This window comes from Emydura macquarii, unplaced genomic scaffold (genome assembly GCF_026122565.2).
Source record: "Emydura macquarii macquarii isolate MOO-44397 ecotype Brisbane River unplaced genomic scaffold, CSIRO-AGI_Emac_v2 contig_1876, whole genome shotgun sequence".
Taxonomy (NCBI): Eukaryota; Metazoa; Chordata; order Testudines; family Chelidae; genus Emydura; species Emydura macquarii.
Window position 1 is genome coordinate 13,635,059 of NW_027132013.1, and position 12,141 is coordinate 13,647,199.

General features: G+C 40.0%; 1 protein-coding gene across 1 annotated transcript in view; it reads left to right on the forward strand.

Annotated features, from left to right (window-relative positions):
* The window catches only part of MADD (MAP kinase activating death domain), a 133,617-nt gene that overhangs the window by 95,592 nt on the left and 25,884 nt on the right, over positions 1-12,141 (forward strand). Inside the window, exons 30-31 of the mRNA XM_067557708.1 lie at positions 4,180-4,287; positions 4,374-4,538. Coding sequence (XP_067413809.1) covers positions 4,180-4,287; positions 4,374-4,538 — 273 coding nt within the window. The remainder of the gene's footprint in view (positions 1-4,179; positions 4,288-4,373; positions 4,539-12,141) is intronic.

Consider the following 12,141-nt stretch of genomic DNA (forward strand, 5'->3'; position numbering starts at 1 on the left):
CCTGCCCTCTTCTGGGAGGAGAGACAATAGAGGAATTAGTCTCCAGTTCATCCCTGGGCCTCTAGAGCTTTTGAGGAGCCAGGACATTGGCTTTCTTGATTTGAAATATTTTTAATTAAAATGCAAACTGACTTTTTGGGAAAACAAAACTTATGTGACAAGACTGTTGTTGTAAATATACTGTACATATTTTATATATAGTGAGTCTGCAGGGATTACTAAATATATAACTAAGGTTATGTGGTGGTATGATTTGAGGAATAGTATGCAATCACATAATTAAAAACTGTAACATAAGAATGCATACACAGAAGGTACACATGGTCAGCACTGGCTTTCTCATTCCTGACTTGAGTGTGTTATTGTGCAATGTTAATTTTCTCTCAATATAGCTTTTATATGCAATATGTTATTTAAAAGGCTAACAATAACTTGATACAATAAAGTTATCAGCAATCTATACTTTTCTGGCATTGCAGGTTAATTTGTGAACAAATTGGAGGGAATTCCCAAAAGAGTAGAAAAATGATCAGGGGACTGTAGGGATTGACTTTGGAGTAAAATATTAAGAGCAATTATCTTGATGCTCAAATAACACAGTGACAGATGCAGTATAGGAATCTGAATAGGCAGGAATAGCTTGCCTAAACACAGCTAATTGGAGGGAAAGGACATAATAATTCTACAACTATTTGGTTTAAAAAAAAAATAATTAAGAGGAATTGTTCTATGACAGGGTCCCCAAACTTTCAGAATGTTTACTAGTACATAATAGTGCAGCCACTTCTTGAGCCAACTCCCAGTCTCACTCAAATTTGCAGTTTCACATCATCTGAGTACAGCTACTGTAACTGCTTGCATGGAAAAGTTTTATGCTGACCCACACAATCACGAATTAGTTTTCCCCCTCACAGACAAATCCTCCGACATCTCAAAAAAACCATATTCTTCCTATCCCACAGTATCATGCAGTTCTTCTTCTCCTCTACTTTCAGATTTTAGGTTGAGTTTGCAGGGTGGAGAGTTTTCGTCAACTCCTATGAACTCTGTCAATTGATCCCTTTACCTCCACTTCCAATTAGTTCTTCTCACCTCAACATTCAAAATAAATTTCTCCTACAATCAGTTTATTACAAATCCGTTTCCCACACACTCAAACAATTCAAAATGATTTCTCAATTCTCACATTTTCAGGTATGCCCCCAGTCAAAATCATTCCCTGGCATTAAAATTCACTTTTTTCTCTCCCCTTTGCCTCAAAAACACAAAACAAACAAACAAAACCCTCAAAACAATCTAAAAAATTCTCTTGCTTCCTCAGGCTAGCTGGCCATTTCCAGCAAACTTTTCCAGTCTTCTTCATGCTGCTGCTTTCCCCCCATTTCCACTTAGGCCCTGCCCTAATATCCTCTTTACCTCCACTCTTGCCACAGCCTGGTTCCTGCTTCCTCTTTTTCCCTCCCAGTGCAGTCTCCCCACTTCTACTGCCTCCTCCTCTTCCATTTAGCCATCCTGCTATGGCTGCTGCCTCTTCCCACATCTCTCCAGCTACTCCATTCTTCCCCAAAATGTATCTCGTCAGCCTGGCTCCATACAAGCAAAGTCTTATGTATTCTGTAGTAGAATGGGACCAGGTTCCATGGTAATGTTGTTGTCCTTCACTCCCATCCCCATACCTGCGCACAAACACACACACCTATGGTGCTGAGTTGAAAATACTCATTCATATTGGTCAGTGACTTTTTTTGCTAATGGGTCGGTCTCTCTCTCTCTCTCAGCTTTCCAGTAGCCTCAGCTCTCTTCCCGGAGCCTTGGCTCCCACAATGTTCTAGGCTAGGCCACTGAGACAACCTCCTAGTTCTATCCTCCTATATGCCAGGGAATTGGGGAGCTTAGATCCAGCTTCAGCCGCCATATCTTCCTGGGACTTTGCTGCTTTTTTATTCTATAGGAAGCCTACTTCACCAGCCTACACTTTTGGCTCCTCCCATTCAAAGAGCTGGGCTCTAGCTGTGAGTACATGAAGTAGTGCAGGGACCATGCACTGTACTCCAGTTATAACTGCTTCTTATGGTGAAAACTGGAGAACAAGAGAAAACTGCCTGGAGTTCCACAGGATGACTGTATGTTGTGTGAAGAAGTACTGCCTTATGTTTGCTCTAAACTTGCTGCTATTAATTTCATTGGGTGACCCCTGGTTCTTGTTATTTGAAGGGGCAAGGAACACTTCCTTATTTACTCTCTCCACATCAGTCATGATTTTGTCGGCCTCTATCATATCCTCTCTTAATAATCTCTTTTCTAAATTGAGCAGTCCCAGTCTTTTTAATCTCTCCTCATATGGAAGCTCTTCCACAGCCTTCATCATTTTTGTTGCCCTTCTCTGTACTTTTTCCGCTTCTGATGTATCTTTTTTGAGATGGAGTGACCAGAACTACATGCAGTATGCATGGATTTATATAGTGGGATTATGATACTGTCTTATTATCTATCCCTTTCCTATGGTTCCTAACATTCTGTTAGCTTTTTTGATTGCCGCTGCACATTGAGTGGATGTTTTCAGAGAACTATCTACAGTGACTCCAAGATCTTTCTCCAGTGGTAACAGCTAATTTAGATCCCATCATTTTGTATGTATATTTAGGATTATTTTTTACAATGTGCATTAGTTTGCATTTATCAGCCTTGAATTTAATCTGCTGTTTAGATGCCCAGTCATCCAGTTTTGTGATATCCTTTTGTAACTCTTAATTTAGTTCAAAGCTGACTGCAATCTTTTGTATCATCTGCAAACTTTACCCCACCTCACCTTTTCCCCCTTTTTCCAGGTCATTTATGAACATGTTGAACATCAATGGTCCTACTACAGATTCTTGGGAGACCCCTCCACTGTGAAAACTGACCATTTATCCCTACCCTCTTTTTCCTATTCTTTAACCAGTTTCTGATCCATGAGAGGACCTTCCCTCTTATCCCATGACTGCCTTCTTTGCTTAAGAGCCTTTGGTGAGGGACCTTGTCAAAGGCTTTCTGGAAGTCTAAGTACACTAGATTCACTGGATTACACTTGTCCACATACTTTTTGACACCCTCAAAAAATTCTAATAGATTGGTGAGGTATGATTTTCCTTTACCAAAGCAGTATTGACTGTTCCCCAACATATCATGTTCATCTGTGCCTGATGATTGTTCTTTACTGTAGTTTCAACCAATGTATTGAAGGGACTAGTCCTGCACTTTTCTATGGGGCATGGACTAGATGAGCTTGTCTTCACTAGGAAAATTTAGGGCATTATTAACTTGTTAACTTAGCTTTGATCCACACTTAAAAATTAGATTGACCTAGCTCTGACCCTTAGCTCTGACCCTAAGCGTCGAATTCTTCTGTTGATCTAGCTACTGCCTCTCGGAGAGAGAAATTAACTACACTGATGGAAAAACCCCTTCCGTCAATGTAGGAAGCATCTACGCTGTGGCCCTACAGTGGCGCAGTGCCATAGCAGTGTTGCTGTAGTGTAGACATGCCTTAGCTCAAGGTAAAATCCTGGTGAAGATGACGCAGTTTGTAGTTTTCATCTGAGTTAACAGATTGAGTTAGACTGCAAAGTAAACTCGAGATATAACTTGTTGCCCTTAACTCAAGTTTCACCAATCCATTAATAACTCGCATGTTTGAGTGCAATGGTGCTTTTAACTCAAGCTGGCTGGCCCATCAGAGTATACGCTAATGTTCAAGTTAGCATAACTTGTCAGCGGCTAACATGACCACTGTTAAGTGGGTGTAGTGTTTCTCCACTCAAGTTCTGCTAGTCCTCAGTGCCTTCTCAGAATTCCTCTGTGCGCCCAGAAAAGACAGGGAAGTTCTTTCACAATTCACTGAGAGAGAATTCATAAAGCAGTTCAGCTTACTGCAGTGGAAAGAATCATGGGATGTTCCCCCAGAAATTTTTGCATTACACATCAGTGAATATAGTGTTAGTGTGAACACAGCAAGACAAGTGTTTGTTTTGCAGTGTAGCTGTTTTTGCTTAAGCTATCCTATCTTGATAAGTGATGGCTTGAGTTAAGAACACACCTTTTATCCCAATGAAGACACAGAAGATGTAATCTACTAGTTTTTATAAAATCTCAGAAATTAAAGATGGAAGTTTATCATTAACTACAAATCTTCCTTCTTAGGGTGGCCGAGAGCTGTCTGTCCGACCCAGTGGCAGCAGACATATCAAGAAGCAGACATTTGTAGTACATGCTGGGACAGATACAACCGGAGACATTTTCTTCATGGAGGTAGGGGCAAGAATAAATGGTAGCACAGCTAGTAATGCTAGATACATGATGTGAGGATTCCCATCTAAGACTCTTTATACCCCCAGGTATGTGATGACTGCATTGTGCTGAGAAGTAACATTGGAACTGTGTACGAACGTTGGTGGTATGAGAAGCTCATCAACATGACATACTGTCCTAAAACAAAAGTGCTGTGTCTTTGGAGGAGGAATGGCCAGGAGACCCAGCTGAATAAATTCTACACCAAGAAGGTAGATCTGTCATTTCACCTTTTAGTTCCTAAAGAAAGGGAGAGGGCAATGAATCCTCAGTAATGATTACTGAATTACAGTATCTGCTTAGCAGCACTGATGTTTGTATTACCTCTTCATATCAAGGTTATTCTAGGCAGTCCTTCTTTTTTTTTTTTTGTATTGGGGAGTGCAGATGAAATCTAATACCTATTTTAATTGTGCTCTGTTTAATTCTGGTCTTCTCTCTTCGAAATCTTGGAATTGCTTTTGCAGACTTGAGGAAAATATTTTAAATACTTTGGTAGATTGTGGACTGGGCAGGCATAAGCACAGAAAACTAAATAAGAACATTGCCACTCTGGGACTGCCATGAGGTGCAGAGCAAAGAAGAAGGAACCAGTGAAAAGTCTTTCTTCATGGACCTACATGTTTGGATTTTCTGATTCTTCTTTGAGTGATGGTCCCTATGTAGATTTCATCGTGGGTACGCATACACGCCATGCGCCAGAGCCGGAACTGTTGAGAGCAGTGCTCGTTGACCTGCATGCGCTTCCTGTGGTCCATGTGGTCTGCTCAAGGCTTCCTGTGGCTAACAGGTCGATGCCCCCTCAGTTTCCTCTTGCCACCGCATGGCTCAAGTTGGAACGTCCCTCTTCTCCTCCTTTGAACCTGTGTAGCAAGAAAAGAAAGGAAAAGAAACAGCTTGTTAATAGTTATAGCTATAAAAAAAACTAAAAATTTAAACAGTTATCCAAGTTCCCTCCCCCCATTGCAGGGGTTTTTAAGAACTGTGCCACATGCCCTCAGTCATTCTTGGTTGAGTGATGAGCACCAGCGCTGTCTGTACTACTTGGGTGAGACCCATATATTCTCATGGTGCTCTATCTGTCGCTCCTTCCCTTCAAGAACCTGAGAGGCTAGAAAATTCCAGCTTCAGAAATTCCTAATGGATTACTTTGCAAGTAAACATAAATGAATTAAACCTGCTAGAAAAAAATTAATAGCTCACAGACATTGAACTCCAAGAGAGCTAAAGATTTGTAACTACAAGTAATATATTGAAGGGCAATAGCATTATATATGTGCATAATTCTTTACTAAACAATTAACAATAGACCCCTGCCCCCTAAAGCTTACTCTGAACATGAAACAAGATCGTAAGGTGATAACACAGGAAGGGCATGGAGTGGAGATGAGAGCGATGACAATTTCCTAATATAGTAATGTGGGAAGCTAACTTGCATATCTCAAGGCTCATGTAAATCCTAAAATCATGGTATCAGATTATAGATGATAAGCATCCTTGAAGAAGTAATGCCTAAGGGACTTAAAAGATGAGTCAGGAGGTTTGGCGGTAATGAAATTACTATAAACCATGAGAGGAAAAGTTGTATGGTTATGAACAAGTACTTTTGATGGTTATGATTGCTGGAAGCTGGAGGAGAAGGAGAAGAGAATGGATTTACACTGGGGCCCAGCCTGCACTAGGAAACTGATTTGTTGCCGCTTGGTGATTGCCAATAAGTGGTTCCCCTCTGGAATCGGTATTGAAAATAGTTTAACTGCTAATATAGAATTTTTTTTAACCATTGTGATTTTACTATCATAAAGTGCAATTTAGACTTAGTTCCACTGTGCTCTCTATAACAGGCTGAAAATGATGACTGTCAGCAAAAGATCAGTTCCTTGCTATGGAATTGGGCCTAATGGGCTTAGAGTGGGTTAGTTGTAAATGGAAGTTCTGATCTCACACAGGCCTCTAACTGATTTCAGAATTGTAAAATGCACTTTTTTTGCCTGAAATTTTAGAGAAGGCTCAGTCTTGCAGTGTAATAAAATAATAACAAAAGTTTGCTTTAATTGGGGTGATCAGTAGAAGCTGTGTTGAGTATTTTTAAATGTAGAGGAAATAAAGGACAATAAAAAGGGAGAATGGAAAAAATAGAGAAGGAATGGGGAAGGAGCCTTAAGGGGGGTCTGTGTAAATCCTCCCCAAAACTCAAATGGTCAGATGGCAATGTGTCCTTACGGGCAAGGGTCAAGGTCCTATAGGTGAAGAATTGTACCTCCTTTGTATTTCAAGAGAAGTAGTACAAGGGTTCATGGGAAGAGCATAGGGCTCTAGAGTTCAGCAAAGCACAGTCATTTGGGGATTATATGGCATGTTATGCTGGTATTTTATTTGTGGATTTAGAGTAACGGGAAGGAAGTGGGGAAGCAGGTGGGAATTAATACAAGATATATATAGAAGTTTACAAACAGAAACTAAGCTGCAGTTAGGCACACAATCATGAATGCATCATAATTAAAAACAAGTGAGACATTGGCAGTACAAAGGTTTATGCCATCAAACAGCTAAAGAATCACAATTTCAATTTTTTCGGTAACCTAAATTATCAATTGTTCTTTCTTTTCAAGTGCTATCTTTGAATGTTAAAGGATTAAATAATGCCATTAAAAGGAAAAAAGCCCTGATAGAACTTAAAAAACCCTCAAAACATTCAGATTTGTTTTACTTCAAGAAACTCATTTTCAGGAGGGACACATTATGGGCATCAAAGGTAATTGATTCAGTGGACATCTTTTGCTTCAGCTAAAGAAAAGAGCAGTGGGCATAATATTTGCTAAACATACCTTTTAAAATGAAAGTTCAATTTAAGGATAAGGAGGGATGATTTATATGGTTGAAGGGCACAATTGCTGGATTATTAACAACAGTAGGTTCAGTGTATGCTCCCAACCAAAAGCAAAAACTTTTAAGAAGTTTTCTTTGTCTCTGTGATACTCTGTGGAAGAGGAAATTATAGTTGGAGGAGAATTCAGTTGCACACTAGCTCCTTACTGGGGGACAGATCTGATGAAGACAAGGGGGATAGGGAAGCAGGTGCAACATTGACTTCTCTGTGCCAGTAATTCAGTCTTTCAGATTGCTGGAGAGAACTGCATCCAGGGGAAAGAGATGACACATTTTATTCACACCTTCATCAGTTATATTCTAGAATAGATTTAATGTTAATTTCTAAATCCTTAATGAAGCAGATCATGCACCAGTGGAAGTAATATTTAATAGCTGGGATGGGTCCCTAAGATCACTTTTTTGGAAAATGAGCTGCTTGCTTCTCTAAGACAAAGACCAAGTTGCAGTAATTAAAGAGGACATTGTAAAATACTTTCAAATAATGATACAGATAATACAAAAAAAAGCCTTCTCTGGGAAGTGAGTAAAGCAGCATTTAGGGGTCAATTGATAAGCAGATACATTCAGTTGAAAAAAGACCTCGAGAAAAAATAGAACTAGAACAGGAGATTAAAAAGGTTACAAGACATTCATTAAAAACACAGGTTCAAAAAAATTGATATAAATAATTTTAAGGTGTTACACATAAAAGAAAAAAACCAGCAGGATTTTATTCTGGGGGACAAGGCAATAAGCCACGTTTATGGTGAATAGAGAAGTTTCAGAAAGCAGTTGCGCGCGCGCTCTCGCTCTCTCTCTCTCTCACGTTCTGCAGGCAGAGTATAATTACCAGCCTATGAGTTGCTCGAGCCAGCCCACTGGCCAGGTGGGCTGAACACGAGGACGGAGCCAAGCTCCCCTGAAAACAGGGAATTTTGTAAGGAGAGTTTTGGGGAGGGTGTATGTGTTGGGATTTTTGGTTTTGGGTTTTTCCCCCCTTTCTTGATGGGAGCTGTGGAGGGACATGACAGCTACTTTGGCAGCAGTGGTACTGATCCAAAAAATGGAAGACACAAGGAAGATGATTGGTTGTGGAAGCTGTGATATGTACATTATTTTGCAGTGGGTTCCTGAAAGGTGCTTGGTTTGTATGAAGTGCTGCCTAATAGATCTGATGGAAGAAAAGACCTGTGTTTTGGAGAGGCAGCTAGAAACTATGGCTGAGTTTCAGAGGGGTATTGAGCAGATGATGCAGGGAAGGAGAGAGGAGGCAGAAGAAGAACCTCAAGATTTGCAGATGCAAGCTGGACCAGAGAATTGGGAGGGTAGACTGCTGGGATAAGGAAAGTGGAAGTGGAAGCATGTGACTACGAGAACAAGGCAGAGGAACAGACCAGGTGGCGAAGGAGAAATAAAGCTGAGGAACAAGTTTGATGAGTTGGAAAATGAAGGGGAGAGGCAGACAGTAACAGAAGATGGGAGAGCAAGGAAGAAAAGAATGGCTAGTCCTACAAGAAGAGAGGAAGAGACCATGGAGATAGCCATAGTTTGGAGTCCCAGAAGGATAGAGGATGACTTGCAGAAAATTGCAAGTGAGAACAGAAGACAAGAGGACTTGCAGATAGTGCAAGACTCTAGCCTTACTTCTTCTGTTCTAACACCAAGAGGTAGGTCTACATGAATGGGGGACTCTCTTAAGAAGAACACACAGGCCTGTCATCAGAGCTGATTTTTCCTTTGTGTGGGAACAACTGCTGCTGTAGATTCTCACTGGGATGCATCAAGGAAGATTATACCAGGCTGGAGAAAATGTTTAAAGAAATGGAAGGAGCCTGGGTTACAAAATGGAGGAACTAGAACTACTGGTGCAGGAAGTGAAACCAGATATTCTAGAGATAACAGAAACATGGTGGAATAGTAGTCATGACTGTAATATAGGTATTGAAGAGTATGTGCTGTTCAGGAAAGACAGAAATAAAGGGAAAAATAGTGGAGTAGCACTGTATATTAATTACAGGATTAACACTAAAGAAATTAGATGTGATGGAATGAATAATACAGAATCTGTTTTGGATCAAAATCACTTTGGGGAGGCTCCACTGGAATAGTGTGTGGGGTCTCCTGCAGAACACCAGGATCTGATTGGGTTAGATACCTCTTTGATATTTTTAATGAAATCGATGGGAGATGTGTGATTATGGGAGACTTTAATTTTCTAGATATAGATTGGAAGACAAGTGCTACTAATAATAGTAGGGCTCAGAATATTCCTGAATATGATACCCAACAGATTTCTTCACCAAATAGTCACTGAACCAACAAGAGGTGATGCCATTTTAGATTTAGATTGGTAAATAGTAAGAACCTCATAGAAGGACTGGTTGTAGAGGACAGCCTTGGCTCAAACAATCATGAGTTATAATTCAGTGATGGAAGCATAAACAAAAATAGGTGTGCAACTTGAGTCCTTAATATCAAAAAGGTAAACTTTAAAAAAATTAAGGGAATTAGTTAGGGAAGTAAGAACTCAAGGATCTGAATGCTGAGGAGGCTTGGAATTACTTTAAGTCAAAGTTGCAGAAACTATCAGAAGCCTGTATACCAAGCAAGTGCAAAATATTTGTAGGAAAGGGTTGCAGACCAAACTGAATAAACAAGCATTTCAAACAAGTTATTGAGAGAGCCTACAAGGAATGGAAGAACGGACTGATCAGCAAGGATCTGACTACCAGCTGGTGTTCAGAAAGTGTAGGGGGAAAGGTGAGAACTGTCAAAAGTTAAGCAGAATTGGACCTTGCAAAGGAAATTAAAACTAATAGTAAAAAATTCTTTATCCATATAAATAAAAAGAACATAAGGAAAGAAGAAGTGGGACTGCTAAACTCTGAGGGTGGGGTAGAGATTGAAGATAAATCTAGATATCGCCCCAAACCTAAACAAATACTTTGCCTCAATTTTTAATATGAGTAATGAAGAGCTGAGGACAGTGGCAGGGTGGCTAGTAGGAACAAGAATATGGAATAAGAAATGACCACATCTGAGGTGGAAGCCAAATTTAAATGGCTTCATGGGACCAAATCAGGCAGCCCAGATAACCTCAACCTAAAAATATTAAAGGAACTGGCACATGAAATTGCAAGCTCAATAGCAAGGACTTTTAATAAATCCATAAACTCAGCTTGTACCTTATGACTGGAGAATTGATGGGTAGGCAAATATTGTATCTATATTTAAGAGAGGAAAAAAGTGATCCAGGAAACGAGAGTTTGACCTCAATTGTATGCAAAGTCTTAGTACAGATTTTGAGAGCGTAGTTAAGAACATAGAGATAAATGGTAATTGGATAAAATACAACATGGTTTTACAAAAAGTAGATTGTTCCAGATCAACCTGATCTTTTTCTTTGAGAAGATAACAGATTTTCTCAACAAAGGAAATGCAGTAGATCTAATCTACCTGGATTTCAGTAAACCATTTGATACAGTTCCACATGGGAAATTATTAATAAATTGGAGAAGATGGGGATTAATACAAGAATTAAACAATGGGTAAGGAACTGGTTAAAGGGAAGACTGCAGCGGGTCATGCTGAATAGTGAATTGTCGGGCTGGAAGGGCTTACTAGTGGAGTTCCTGAAGGATCAGTCTTGGGACCAATCTTATTAAACATTAATGACCTTGGCACAAAAAGTAGAAGTGTACTAATAAAATTTGCGGATTACACGAAGTTGTGAGGTATTGCCAATACACAGGAGAACCGGAATATCACATGAGAAGATTTGTATGACCTTGAACACTGGAGGGGTAGAAATGGGATGAAGTTTAATAGTACAAAATGCACTTAGGGACTAACAGCAAGAATTTTTACTATACACTGGGGATGATCATTTAGTAGTGACAGAGGAGGAGAAAGACCTGGGTATACTGGTCAACTACAGAATGACTGAGATGCCAATGTGATGTGGTTCTGAAAAGGGCTAATGCAATCATAGGATGCATCATGCAAGGTATTTCCAGTAGAGATGGGGGAAGTGTTATTACCATTGTACAAAGCGCTGGTCAGACCTCATCTGGAATACTGTGTGCAATTCTGGTCTCCCATGTTTAAGAAAGATTAATTCAAACTGGAACAGATGCAGAGAAGGGCTTACTAGCAGGATCAGAGGAATGGAGAACCTACCTTATAAGTGGAGACTTAAGAAACTTGGCTTGTTTAGCCTAAAAAAAATGATGGCTATGGGGAGATGTGGCTGCTTTCTATAAGTACATCAGAAGGATAAACATCAGGGGCAAGAGGAGTTATTTAAGTTCAGGACCAATGTTGACACAAGAACAAATGGATATAAACTGACTATCAATAAGTTTAGGTTTCAAATTACATGGTTTCTAATCATCAGAGGAGGGAAGTTTTGGAACACCCTTCCTGGGGAAGTAGTGCAGAACTACTACTTGAAAACTACTACTTAAAAATATGTTTCAAGACTGAGTTTGATAAATTTATGGAGGGGGATAGTATGATGAGGTTGCCTACACTATGACATATGGCCCACCCACAACTACTATTAGCAAATATCTCCAATGGTTGGAGATAAATGGGGAGAGGTCTTGAGTTACTGCACAGAATTCTTTCTCAGGTGTCTGGGTGGTGGGTCTTGCCCATATGCTCAGGAGCTAAATGATTTGGGGGTCAGGAAAAATTTCCCCTGAGTCAGATTAATAGAGACCCTGGTGGGGCTTTGTCTTCCTCTGCAGCATGGAGCACAGGTCACTTGCTGGTTTGAACTAAATGGGTGGATACTCTGGACTTGGATAGACAACCCAGAGAAACGAGGTTTGATCTGGAAAAGTGAACCAGCAATCTCAGTCTGTAGCAGAATAAAAGAAAATGTATTTAAGATATTGTATCAGTAGTAACTCTCAGTCTAGCTTGATAGGAAGAGAGGAA